We start from the raw sequence: 13218 nt of genomic DNA on the forward strand, positions 1-13218 counted from the left end.
TAAAAGAGTAGCCCAAGAGTTGGCGGTGGGTGGTGATGACTAGCTGCCTTTCCTCTAGTGTTACACTGCTAAATTAGGGACGGCTAGCGCAGATAGCCCTCGTGTAGCTTTGCGTGAAATCCATAACAAAAAAAAATAAACAAACCGCCACGACTTCTGTTACATCAAACTCTATGGTATAAAACTATAAATATTTCTTCCAACGAAGAAACTTGCTGGATTTGGGGTAAATATTTCGGAACGAATCTGGTGTTGATTTTATTTCTACATTACCAGTTGTTCAGAGAAAATATTTAGATCATGCCCAGCAGTGGCTGTTTTTATATATATATATATATTTAATAATGCTTGCCTTTGAAGATTTTGGTGAAGTTTGACTTTCCTAATTCCATTGACAATTGTACATAAATAATGTAACTAGTCATTCAGTTCCTAGCGCTATTTTACATTTCTTTGTTACACTATTATTTATTTTACTGTGAAAGTTCCTAGCAAAGTGATAGGTGGAAGAGTCGTGAAGAGTTCTTAGAAACTACATTTGTTATATTAAGGTACGTTTTAATATATTTTATAAAACTTTGCACTTTGAAGTGACATAAATAAATTAGATAAATAAATATCGCCATCAGCAGCGAAGATCTTCATTTTATGTCTTGTGCTGCCATCTAGTAATAGTACAAAAAGCTAACATTATTGTTGATATGCTCACTCTCAATGCTTGTTTGTTTGTTTGAAGTTGAGCACAAAGCTACCCAATGGGCTATCTGTGCTCTACCCACTACAAGTATCGAAATCCGGTTTATAGCGTTATAAGTCCGCAGACAGACCACTTTGACACGGGGGGGGGGGACTCTCAAGGCCTTTAAGATAACACAAGTTAAATAAATAACAAGTTAAATCGCATAAACAATCATTCGTTGTCTCTTCTATTACATTAAGCAAGTTGCTATAGAATGAGAAGGTTTGTTTTGTAAACTAATGTCAGCATTTTTAATTCAGCTTATCGTTTTTCGTTTTTGTTTTTAACCTAGGAACATCGAAAACGAAAAAAGATTTTAATAGAATTTTACTGAAAAGAAGAAGAACATTGTTTAATCTGAATAAGAAAATTTCCTCTTCATTTATAAAATAAAAGCTTTGACTATAGATGACTAATTGATTAACCGACTAGCAAAACTCTTAAAATTGATACTAAGTACAAAAAGTAATCATTTAAAACATTTCCTGTAGCCTTTCCTAAATATCAATATTCCTTAGTTAACAAATTGAACAATGAAAATGAAAGCACAGATTATTTAGCATAGTCAGAAATGCAGTATTATTATTGTTGTAAAATAAAACCTATATAATTGTTAAACAGGAAATTATATAATTTGAATAACAAATACAAGAACGAATTTAAAGAGAAATTCTTCTGTTAGTTATCGTCACTACTAGAGCCATCTATGTTCGATATTTTATGCTGCTAAGAAAATATCTGTGAAGAATTCCTATATATATTTTTTCTTAAGTAATAAAATAGCTAATTAGTTAGGGTTCATGATTTTATTCTAAATCTGGATATTGCAGTTCTACTGATCGTAGTTTGCGATGTTGTTTCATTGTTTAAAGAACTAATTATTGTTCTCATTCACTTGTCACACTTTTATAAATCACTACCGCTCGTATTATATGAACATTCTGTTTTATATATTTTCATATAGATTCTCCTCCACACACTTTTCAACCCTCTTTTACTACACTAGTCTCTAGTTTTCAGGTATTTTTACATTTTAATAGTTAGTTGTTCATTTTCTATATTTACTGGATTATAATTGGTCATGGGTATTCACATAGGTTGTCAAACTTTTGACCTGAATAAATACCACGTCTACGCTAATCTGAAGTTTTAATATAGAAATACATATAATCGAAATTTTAATTTTAGAATTAGGGGTGACGTCTTGAAAAGTGCACAAAAGTTTTATTGAATTTGCTAATGTGAAAAAAAAAAATCTTAGTAGAAAAGTCGTTAAGACTACTTACTCTGTACGTGTTGGTCTTGCTTCGTTAAATGAATTATTCGATTCGAGTTATAGTGTAATTTTAGGTACTACTCAAAAGTAACAAGATTTTGTAAGATGAAATATTTATTTAATTGTTAAACCAGCACACGATCACGACTGATGCGTAGAAGTAATACTTTTATAACGTAAGCAATTAAAATTATCCAAAAACGAGTAAAACAATATCCTCACCCATCAATGGTGTTTCTGTATCCCCTCCAAACGTGGAATCGTCCTCAAACTGAAAAGTGGCCTTGAATCCTTGAGAGGGAAAATGACTTTGACTACGGAACACGATGTACAGTTCCGGACCTGTTGAAACAGTCTCCACAAAAGTGTTAATATTACAGAGATGTTCAATAACAGGGCTTTCAGCACTATCCCCATCGTGAATTTCTATATTATCTGGATCGTTAAGGCAACTGAAACAGTACAAAAAAAGATAATAATAATTTACTAAATAAAGATATACATTGAATAAACGATAAATAGCTAGCATTATTTGGGAATATATTCGATGAAACATTTGGATAGAACAGCCGTTATCGAAATTAAATAACGTTTTTTTTTAAACAACATGATACATTTATTTAAAATTCGAAAGTATAATATGTGGTTAGAAATCTTACAAAATCAGTGATAATAATTGATGAGTAAAGTAGAGTTTACGTTACCAAGACACTTTCTTTTACCTTAAATCGCTTTTCTGTAGATGAACTTGCTCAAATATGATCTTAACCCGTTCGTTTTGTCTCCCTATAAACTGGTAAGAGCATTCCACATCTTTAGGGTAAGTGCTGGGGTATTGTGGGGAGAAAAAGCGCCCCTTACTCTGATTGATTTTCTCACTTATAAACTTGTAGTCACACTTGGTTCCATTTTGGTGCTCCCCAACGGTTTGGAATAACGCTGGAAAATGATTATTTATTATTGCTTAAATATTATTTTTAAACGTAACTTAATAAAAAAAATTCTATTTTGATCTTCTTTTTCTGTTACTTGAATTGGAGGTTATTAATGTTTTTAATTTAAAGCTTTGATTACAGAAGTTTCACTTCTAAACTTCAACACTGCAGACACATTTTATTCAATAAATTCCAAAAAAATTATTAGCTCAAGTATAATCAAGACTAAGAAACCGGATTAATAAAGCTCCAATATTATCTCTTCACCATCAGCAAGTGCGTAGCTAAGAAACTTCAAAAGTGTGATATGATGTGATATGAGCAGTTTTGTTTGTTTTGAATCTCGCGCAAAGCTAACGAGGGCTATTCGCGCTAGCCGTCCCTAATTTAGCAGTGTACGATTAGAGGGAAGGCAGCTAGTCATCACCACCCACCGCCAACTCTTGGGCTACTCTTTTACCAACGAATAGTGGAAATGACTGTCACATTATAACGCCCACCACTGCTGAAAGGTCGAGCATGTTTGGTGGGACGGTGATTCAAACCCGCGACCGTCAGATTGCGAGTCGTGCGCCCTAATCATCTGGCCATGCCGGACCCACTTCAAAACTGAAGATATCGAATACGACTGCTAGGGGTGAAAACGAGGACATGATTCACCTAGAAAATTGTGAATTCTTTAAGTGAATTGGTGTATTGTCGTGGTATTTTTGGCAACAATTCACCAACGGTGTATACTTTCGTTTCATTGGAACTTGATTTGCACGAACTGCTGACTAGACGGTGCCTTAGATAATTTTTAAGTATACTGGGCAATACTTCAAGTAATTTTAATTTCATATTTCTGTCAAGTTCATCGTAGAATAATAGGTAAATAAATTAATTACAATAAAAGTATTATTGCTTTTGAGTATAAAAAAAAAGTTGCGGGCTCGAAGCTCACCCAAACCTAGTCGCCGTGTCTTTGAGCAAGACACTGTAGCCAAAATTAGCTTCAGTGTATCCAGCTAAAGCTATACTGTCATCCTGCCCAGGAAGAATCTGAAAACGTACTCGCTCCCTTGTGCCCTAGGAAATCGAAGTTAAGCGCCGCCCTAGAGTGCCTTTAAAGTAGATATGTTCAATATGAATTTGACAGTATATTCAATATATATTGAGGAAAAAAATGTTTTGATTTCTTCTTTTCTTTTTATGAGGCCCGGCATGGCCAGGTGGCTAGGGAGGTCGACTCGCAATCTAGGGGTTCGAATCCCCATCCCACCAAACTCGCTCGTCCTTTCAGCCGTGGGAGCGTTATAATGTGACAGTCAATCCCACTATTCTTTGGTAAAAAAAGAGTAGCCCAAGAGTTGGCGGTGGGTGATGATGACTAACTGCCTTCCCTCTAGTTTTACACTGCTAAATTAGGGATGGCTAGCGCAGATAGCCTGCGTGTAGCTTTGTGCGAAATTCAAAAACAAACAAACAATATTTTTATGGATTTTTAGAGGTATGTTTCGGATTCTATAATGATTCCTTTTTCAGGTAGGACATATCTTGAAGCTCATAATATCGAATAAAAACAAAGAAAATAAAGCAAAACTAGTCACGTAAGAACACGATCTATTGTCATTAACGCTTTAATTTCATTACTCAATAGCGCTTTTAAAAGTTAGAATTAAAAAAAAGATTGCCATTAAGTAGTGCTCTTCTCGTAAAACAAAATATATTATCTGGAAAAACCTCTAGAGCTGAGCAAGCCTATCATTGATTTCAGACGTTAAAGTAGATATTCGATCAAGACTTTCTTTTTCAGCAATAAATGCTGGAGGTATTTAGGAGTCGGTAAAGTTTTGCTGATTGTGAACATGACGAAGGTGATAAAATTGACTACATCTACTTTTCGTTTAATTAATCATTCATAAACCCATTGCAGTTTGCTTTGTGTAGTTTTTCAGTTATGGAAATAGTATATACTTAGTACACGACAGGAGCCCATGTGAAGTAAGATGAAAAGATACAGACTTTTATGACATTATTACGCGCCAGTAATCATAAATTGTAATTTACATCAGTGAGAGTTAACGAATATGTCGTGCAGCGCTAAGCAACTAAAAATGGCAACGTGGTAGATTTAATACGACGGCGTCACAATACATTTCGTTCATTTTTACCTAAAACTAGTAAACATATCTCTATCAAACTACATTACGTGTACATGAAAACCTCAGCATATTTAAGTGATATCCCTCTGGAACAAATTATTATTAATGTTTTTTGTTTTGTTTTTTATCTCAGAATTCTAAAATTGTTGCTTGTCATATTGATAACATCAGGAAAATATGGAGATTTATGCACTTTATATTTAAGTGATTTTGAACATGAAAATCAGCAATTTACGTGATGGCCACAGACGATATAAAATCGCGATCGAACGGCATGTATCAAAACAACATATTTTGACATTTTCTTGCGTTACGTAGTTACTGTAATGTTACCGACAATTGACCACTTTTTTGAAAGGGTTTTTAACAGCCTTTTCTGACGAAAGATATTCATACACTCAGATAACAGTGACGTGTTCAGATCGGAGATTTAGTATTTCCAAAGTAAGAATATCCCTTGTACTCATTCGCATTGGAAAATAAAGGAACATGGTTGAACTTAGAGAACTAGGAATATCCAAAAAGAGACCTTCAACGAGTCACACCCACAGCCGTGATAATAAAAGTACAGCATCTTGTACCAGATGAGATTCCACGAATACAAATGTCTGTAGCAAAAGCCATCCACTTGCACCAAACAATAGTATGTAACATAATTGAGAATGATCTATGTTTGGAAACGAGGCAAACAGGTATGGGCTCACCTAGATAATGCTCCTAGGCACGCGGTCTGTTCAAATGTCACGTACCTAAAGTAACTGGAGAACTAAATGATGTAGCAGTCAAGTAGTCAGACACACAGTGCCTATGGATTCATGTGCGATTTAACTCTTTAAACAGGTGTTGAGAAAGCGTCACCATCCTATGGAAAACCTGCAAGGAATAATGGTGTGTTTTTGACATGACAGCCTTATGAAGTAACATTTCGCAACAGAAACTACGCTGCAGGTCTATTGACAAGTTGTACAACCGTCAAATAAATCACGACTGGACAGGGCAACATAAGCTATAACGATGTGATGAGGCTCCAAAATCGTTTTATTATAACGTACTCAACCTGTGTGTTAGTTGATAATAAAACTTGTCCTGTATATCGCTACAGATTACAGTCACACAAAATAAAAAGGTTTTGGAAGGAGAGTCAAGTTGAAATATTTCAAATACAATTACCACGTCTGATAGCTATTGACAAGTTGTTAAGTGCTATATGTTATTATCAATAAAAATCAGTGCCAATGAATTGTTTACTTTGGTCACCTAAAAACCTAAAGTAGACTGATCTGATGCAATATATGTTTGCATTTTGATCCTGAACTTTATTTGTTAGTAGATGAATAGCTCTATAAGTTAGTTATAGTTCAACAAAATGTTACTGCTTATTTGTTGTGAACATTGAATTTTACTGAAAACTGAAAAATATTTTGTATATAAAGAAAAATCCACAATCCATAATTTGCCTCCTTTATGACAACTAGACAAGGTTCGAGATTTTGACGCTTGCGATGGATATCCAAACGCTACTGTTTTCATTTGAACTCACTGACACTTTCCACATGCTACTAAGACTATTGTTTGTTGTTTGTAGTTAAGCACACAGCTACACAATGGGCTATCTATGCTGGGCCCACCACGAGTATCGAAACCCTGTTTCTAGCGTTATAAGTCTGTAGATGTAACGCTTGTCGCTGGTGGAGATGGCTACTGAGACTAATAGCAATTATATTTGTTTTATGTGTTTGGTTTTTACAGTTTCCAACTTCTACGCCTAATTTGACAACTTAACCCTGCATTAGTCTTTCAGGGTCTTCACGGACCCCAAATATTTTGTAAACATCGGCGCCGACAGATGGAAGCACGTACGTATTTGTTGTTCTCAGACCTCGACCTCCACACCAAAGAACCATAATGAATTATGACTATGAAATTAACTAACAAAAATAAAGGGTGCAAACTTTTGTACATATTGGAACAGGGTCAATAGTCAAGTGGACTAAGAAGAAACAACAGGATAGGGTTACGGTTAATCTAATTAAAAGTAAAAAGTGAAAGAAGAAAGCTAAAGAAACACGAATACAAATTAATTTGTTTGTTTTGTTGAATTTCGTACAAAGCTACTCAATGATTATCTGCGCTAGCCCTAATTTAGAAGGGTAAACTGGTAATAAGAAAAAACATAGTAAATGGAACAAATTGTCAGAGGTTTGGACATTAGACAAACTATTTCCGACGCATTCGTGCATCCTCTTCAGTCTAACGTTGTCTTCACATTGTAACTCGAGCGCCTTAACCACCAGTCCGTGCCAGGCCGAAGACAAACCACAAACAGACTAGAATGAGTCCAGTTTTCTTATCAACTGGTGAGCGCTCAAAACTTTGAGAGTGCTGCTAAGCCTATCTTAATAGTAAATAGCTATTGTAATATTACATTGATTAATTGATCAAATAGTAAATGGTAATTGTAGTATACCAACTATTGATTAATTACATGTGTACACATTAATGAAAGACTAATAAGGCAAATGTTATTAATCAACCTAGTTAGTAATAATTGTTTTAATACATGTCTACTTTGATCAGTAGGTCATCTGCAATGCATATTTAGTTTTGAATGACAATGCCAGTAAGTGTAACTATGAAACTTTGAATTGAACCAAATCACAAATGCTTCTAAATATTTGAGCATTCACCAATTAACAAGAAAACGAACTGGCAAGGCAAGGCAAGGTAGTTAGGTCTGGGGGTCGCAGTTTCGAATCCCGTTTCCAACATGCTCACACTTTCGATCGTGGGGATGCCATAATGTGACGGTCAATCCCACTGTTTGTTGGTAAAAAGTAACTCAAGTAACTCTAGTCTATCATTTCAAAATGATGGCCACCTAGCGCAGATAGCCCTCGAATAGCTTTGCGAGAACTTCAACAAACAAACAAGCGATAAGAAAACTGGTTACCTATTGATCTGTTTTTAGTTTGTTTTCGAGCTTCACCCGCTTCCTGTTTTCATTCTCTTCTTTGAACTTAACCCTTTATTTTTGTCTCTTTCTGTCCTGTTCTAGCTTTATTTTATGTTCTTTTCTCTTCGCCTTCATCAGGAGCGCAGGATGGCCCTGTGGTAGAGTTTTGGATTTCGGAGGTGAAAAGACAGGTTTAAATCCGTGCGATACCTCAAAATATTCCGTCCACTTTAAATTCTGGGTGCGTTACAAAAGTTATAGTCAACCTCATAGCATGGATAGTGAGTTATTGAACACTGTTGACTGGCTGTCTTTTCTCTGGTCAATAGTTCATATTTAGGAAAAGTGGCATAAAGCCTTAGTAGCTGTGCTATAAATACGAAAATACAATATGCTTTCATCAACAGTAGTTTGTTACGGTTTGAAGATAGGGCTTAAATACCACATGATGAATATGTGCAGACCTGTCGTTGCAGGGTGGTTAGGGCGCTCGACTCGCAAGCTGCGAGTTACGTGATGAAAACCTATTGCAGAACGTGCTCGCTTTTTCAATTGCGGTGGCGTTATAATGTGACGATCAATCCCACTAATCATTGGTAAAGAACAGCACGAGAGTTGATCGTGGAATGTATTGACTAACGGCTTTCCTTCTGGTCTCTTACTTCAAAATCAGGGATAACTACCGCAGATAGCCCTCGAGTAGGTTGGCGCGAAATTGAACAACACTTAACGAATATATGTGCCAGACTCTCTGCTCAACAGATTTAAAATTTGGGTAAAAATATTTTGGAAGAATGTATTTTTATAATTAATATTCATGTAGCTTAAGCGATTTAGCTCATTAAAATACAGCTTTCCACTCGCTGTTAACAATTAAAACCTGATCATACACTATAACATACCCCTTTAAAGGATCTATTGAAATTAACCCTGAACTTAAAACTAACAATCCAGTTGACGTCAGTCTACCCTAATGTTACTTGTTGGTGAAACTTTAACTAAAAACAACAGGTTTAGAATTTGGGTAAAAATATTTTGGAAGAATGTATTTTTATAATCAATATTCATGTAGCTTAAGCGATTTGGCTCATTAAAATACAGCTTTCTACTCGCTGTTAACAACTAAAACCTGATCATACGCTATACCATACCCCTTTAAAGGATCTATTGAAATTAGCCTGAACTTAAAGCTAACAATCCAGTTGACGTCAGTCTACCCTAATGTTACTTGTTGGTGAAACTTTAACTAAATAACAACAACAAAAAAAAAAAAACAACGCGAAACTATTCAATCTTTATTTACAGTAAACCGAAATTTAAGTGAGTAGAGTATACCTTAATCACAAAATGTTATGGCTGAAAAATGTTCATCTGTCTTTTTATGTTGTTCATTCTAATAATGTAAGTGTATGTGTGCACTTACGTTTGCCATAGCGGTTTGTGGAATAATAAAACGCCTAGAAGCTTGAGGTTAACATTACCGTCACTAGATGGGGCAATAGCCTTATACTTGTTCAATTTGTTTGTTTGGTTTAGCAAAGCCATATTGGGCTATCTACTGTGTCCGCCGTGGAGAAACAAACCCAGAATATTAGCTTTGTAAGTCCGTAGACTTACCGCTGTCCTATCGGAAGACTACTTAATCAAAGAAATATATTCTGAATATTATATTTTGCTTGTTGTTAAGTACAAAGCTACATAATGGGCTATCGGTGATCTTAAATACAGCTGTTGAATAAAAAATATATTAATCAACTAGACGCTAATATTCCATGCAAAAAACCACTTCACAAAAGTGGTAATGTTTATGATTTCTTTATTTAAAATTGATATTTAGTAAACAAATGAATATTTAAAAGTAAATCACAATATTTATATCAACGTAATTGTTTCAATGAACGACAACAGTAAAAAAAAAATATGATTTTTTCAGAGTGCAATTACGTAAACTTGATGATTGTTTTAATTTTTTCCTGCAATTGGTTTTGTCTTTGTACTTTCGTAACTGATTGAGTTTTTATTAAATTCATTCTTTTGTTGTGAGCATTTATTAAGGTTGCTTTTAAAATGCACTATTTCTGCTCATATCTTTCTTTAATTTCTAATGTAAAAAAAATTAAATGTTGCTGTTTTCTTGATTTTTCACTGTCGTAGAATTTTGGCCTAAAGAACCGGATCGTGGCCAATATTGTTATAAGATTATTGAAACATCTTAAAGTATTTTCTCCGATAACGTGGCTTTTAACGCTGTTTTAATTATTTTAAAATGAAAGTTTTTAATTGGACGGGAAAAGATTTTCATTTTGTATTCACGTTAGTGAATTCATTTCAGAGTCATTATAAAATTAATTAATTATCTTATAAAAAAGACACTTAAGCCTTTTCTTTAGATGAAAGTTTGGAAAATATACCAAACTTTTACTTCTGTAATTGCTTAGTGATATGTATTCACCCTGGCTCTAATTTTTGTGCTAGTTTCTCTCTTATTTGTTTTATTTAGAATAAAACTTTGGTTGATCATTGGCATATAGAGATTTACTTACTCTTATTGAGGAAGCGAAAAGTGCCTCGAAAGCCTGTGTTATTTTCATGACGCCAGTCTGTGTGAAATTCGAAGATCAAAGCGCTCCCTGAGGAGTAGTGAGTCTGTTGAATATCGGATAGTTTACCACAGAGGAACGTATTGTGGCTGGTGTTCTGGTTTACTAGCGGTTCCTTTAAGTGCAAGTATAATTTCACATAGTCTCCATATTTACATCTGTGATAAAAAAACAGCATTTGAATTAGATCTTCCTAGTGGTCTAATAAACAGTTTCTTAAAACACACTTCTAAACAATTATATTACTAAATTACTTAGATGTTTTACCTTTTACTACCCAGTCTTCACTTGTAGAAATAACTTGCGACAATACAGTTGAAACTGAAAGATAAAGTAAAAAACAAAAACAAAATACTAACGGGGTCAAGAAAACATTCCTATTAAAAAAAATTGGGCATATACTTGTTTATAGTATTTTTAGATAACAATGATCTAATTTAATCTAAAACATTCACGTCTGCATAAGACGTGTAAAAAAAGACACACCATCAAAGAGAAGTCAACTCTGATCGAAAATGTCCATTCTTGACTAACTGTTATGGTAGAGTTTGTTTGTTTGAAGTTAAGCACAAAGCTGCACAATGGGTTATCTATTCTTTGCGGGTGTCTAAACCAGGTTTCTAGCGTTATAAGTCCGCAGACATACCGCTGTTCCACTGGGGGCTAACAGTTATGTCTTTGATTTTATTGTAGAAACTTTCATAAATATCCTACATATTTTACGGTTATGGTTGATAAGAACGAGCAGATAAGTCGTAGCCGCAATATCCGAGTGAATTCGGGAGTTAGCCGTTGGGCAGTGGTTAAATTGAGGGTTGCTAAGAAGCTCGCTAAGGAGAACCTCCTCAACTATATGAAACAAGGAGCTAAGGGGAGCTAAAACAATATTATAGAATAATTGAAATATTGTGGATGAGCTTACAATGAATACCATACGTTTGTGCGCGAACAACTGGTCTTCACTGAAGAAGGTTGAATCCAGCAGCAGTTATATGGATCTGGAAGCGGTGGGCGTAGCGAACCTTTTATTTTGTCACTCAATTTCGTTAAAGGTCGTACAACTTTGGTTGACAAAATTAATTTTGTCTTTTTCTGCTCTAATATACAGTACATACTTAATAAAATGTTGTACTGGATAGTTGATATTGTTAAACTTTCCTGATAGGAAAGACTTAGTGGATTACACACTACCTTCCCTCCCCCTCCCCCCAAGAGCTCCAAATTTTCATTTTATATACTACTGTCAGGTGAAGTAACAGAAAAAAATGGAACGTCACGAAGAAGGAGTAATAGAGTTCAATATGTTGAAACAAAATTAAAATTCACAAGAGAATTGGCTGGAGAGCATTAACTTCACAAAACTACATAAACAAATTTTATTTACACTGAATTATAAATAAAAGTTCCATTCTGCTCTAGTCCTTGGTCAACTTAAACATCTAGTAACACAATTGCCTCACTTGTAAACCAAGCACAACTCTTACGATTAACATACATAAAACAGAGAAGCTCTTCATATTGATTTTTAAGAATCTTAAACTGTACTGCACTTTAAACTGAGTTTCTACAGAGAGTTACTTTTACTTTAAAATAATGGTGTGCATATGGTAGTATAGAAACTCGTCGCTGCAAATGTGAACTCTGGTGCCACATGAGTCACAAGTAGTATATATATATTTGTTTCAATGCGAATTTCTGGCGATTTCACAGAGCAATGCTGCCAAAGGTATAGATATAGCTGGAGAAACACAAGTCACAGCCTTGTAAGAAGATATTTACTCCTTATATAATGATACTGTTAAATAATGTAGATGCAAAGGACGCCAATTTAAAAAAAACAAACAAAAAAAAACTTTCAATGTTTTCCATGAAAGCAGAAAAACTCATACAGCAGAGCATTTAGAATATCAACAAGTTACAAAATTACATCTCAAGCAAAACTACAGCTCATGGGTTGTGCATGTTCTCAGGTAGAAATGACGCTATTGTAATTTAAATATAGCTATTGTGCTCTCGCAACCTTACTGATAATTTCTTCAGAAATCCATACCATTTGGATTTTTTCAGATCTTGACCAAGTTAACTTTCTGAATAAGAACAGCACTTTCTTGTGGCCTGTGGTGTCATTCAATTTAATTCGTTTTGTTATTTAATGAAAATAATCGCTAACTTTGTTTTTACATTGTATCCAGACTCTTTCTTCAACTCAGTCAAAGTAAGATAATTCAAATTTACCCATGCGTAACATTTCCTGACATTCCTCTTGTTCTTATGGTTAATATTTTTATCTAATTGGGAAAAGGCTATATCTAAAAGTACCATAGAGTAAGATAGTAGAGTGAAGGTTTTATGTTGTGACCACAGGATTTATTTTTGAAGATTTTTTTATATTTTCTCAATGAATGCATTTTACTGTGTGTGCTTTTCTTAGGTGATTCATTCGAAAATAAATAATAACATTTTTCACGAATCCAAGGAATTGTAATTAAGAGGAATAGTCTTCACCCAGAGTAGCTAGCTAAGAAAGTAGTTGGGTCTCGTAAAGGTCCTCTTCTGTCTTCATGGAAAAGC

At 34.5% G+C, this 13218-nt stretch overlaps 1 protein-coding gene across 3 annotated transcripts in view; it reads right to left on the bottom strand.

Annotated features, from left to right (window-relative positions):
* Positions 1-13218, bottom strand: part of LOC106463468 (suppressor of lurcher protein 1-like) — a 160200-nt gene that overhangs the window by 44631 nt on the left and 102351 nt on the right. For all 3 annotated transcript variants that reach the window (XM_022391355.1, XM_022391349.1, XM_022391361.1), the window contains exons 5-7: positions 10591-10805; positions 2738-2954; positions 2238-2467 (exon numbers count right to left, since the gene is read on the bottom strand). In XM_022391355.1, coding sequence (XP_022247063.1) covers positions 2238-2467; positions 2738-2954; positions 10591-10805 — 662 coding nt within the window. The remainder of the gene's footprint in view (positions 1-2237; positions 2468-2737; positions 2955-10590; positions 10806-13218) is intronic.

Source organism: Limulus polyphemus, unplaced genomic scaffold, assembly GCF_000517525.1.
Source record: "Limulus polyphemus unplaced genomic scaffold, Limulus_polyphemus-2.1.2 Scaffold53, whole genome shotgun sequence".
NCBI classification, from domain to species: domain Eukaryota; kingdom Metazoa; phylum Arthropoda; class Merostomata; order Xiphosura; family Limulidae; genus Limulus; species Limulus polyphemus.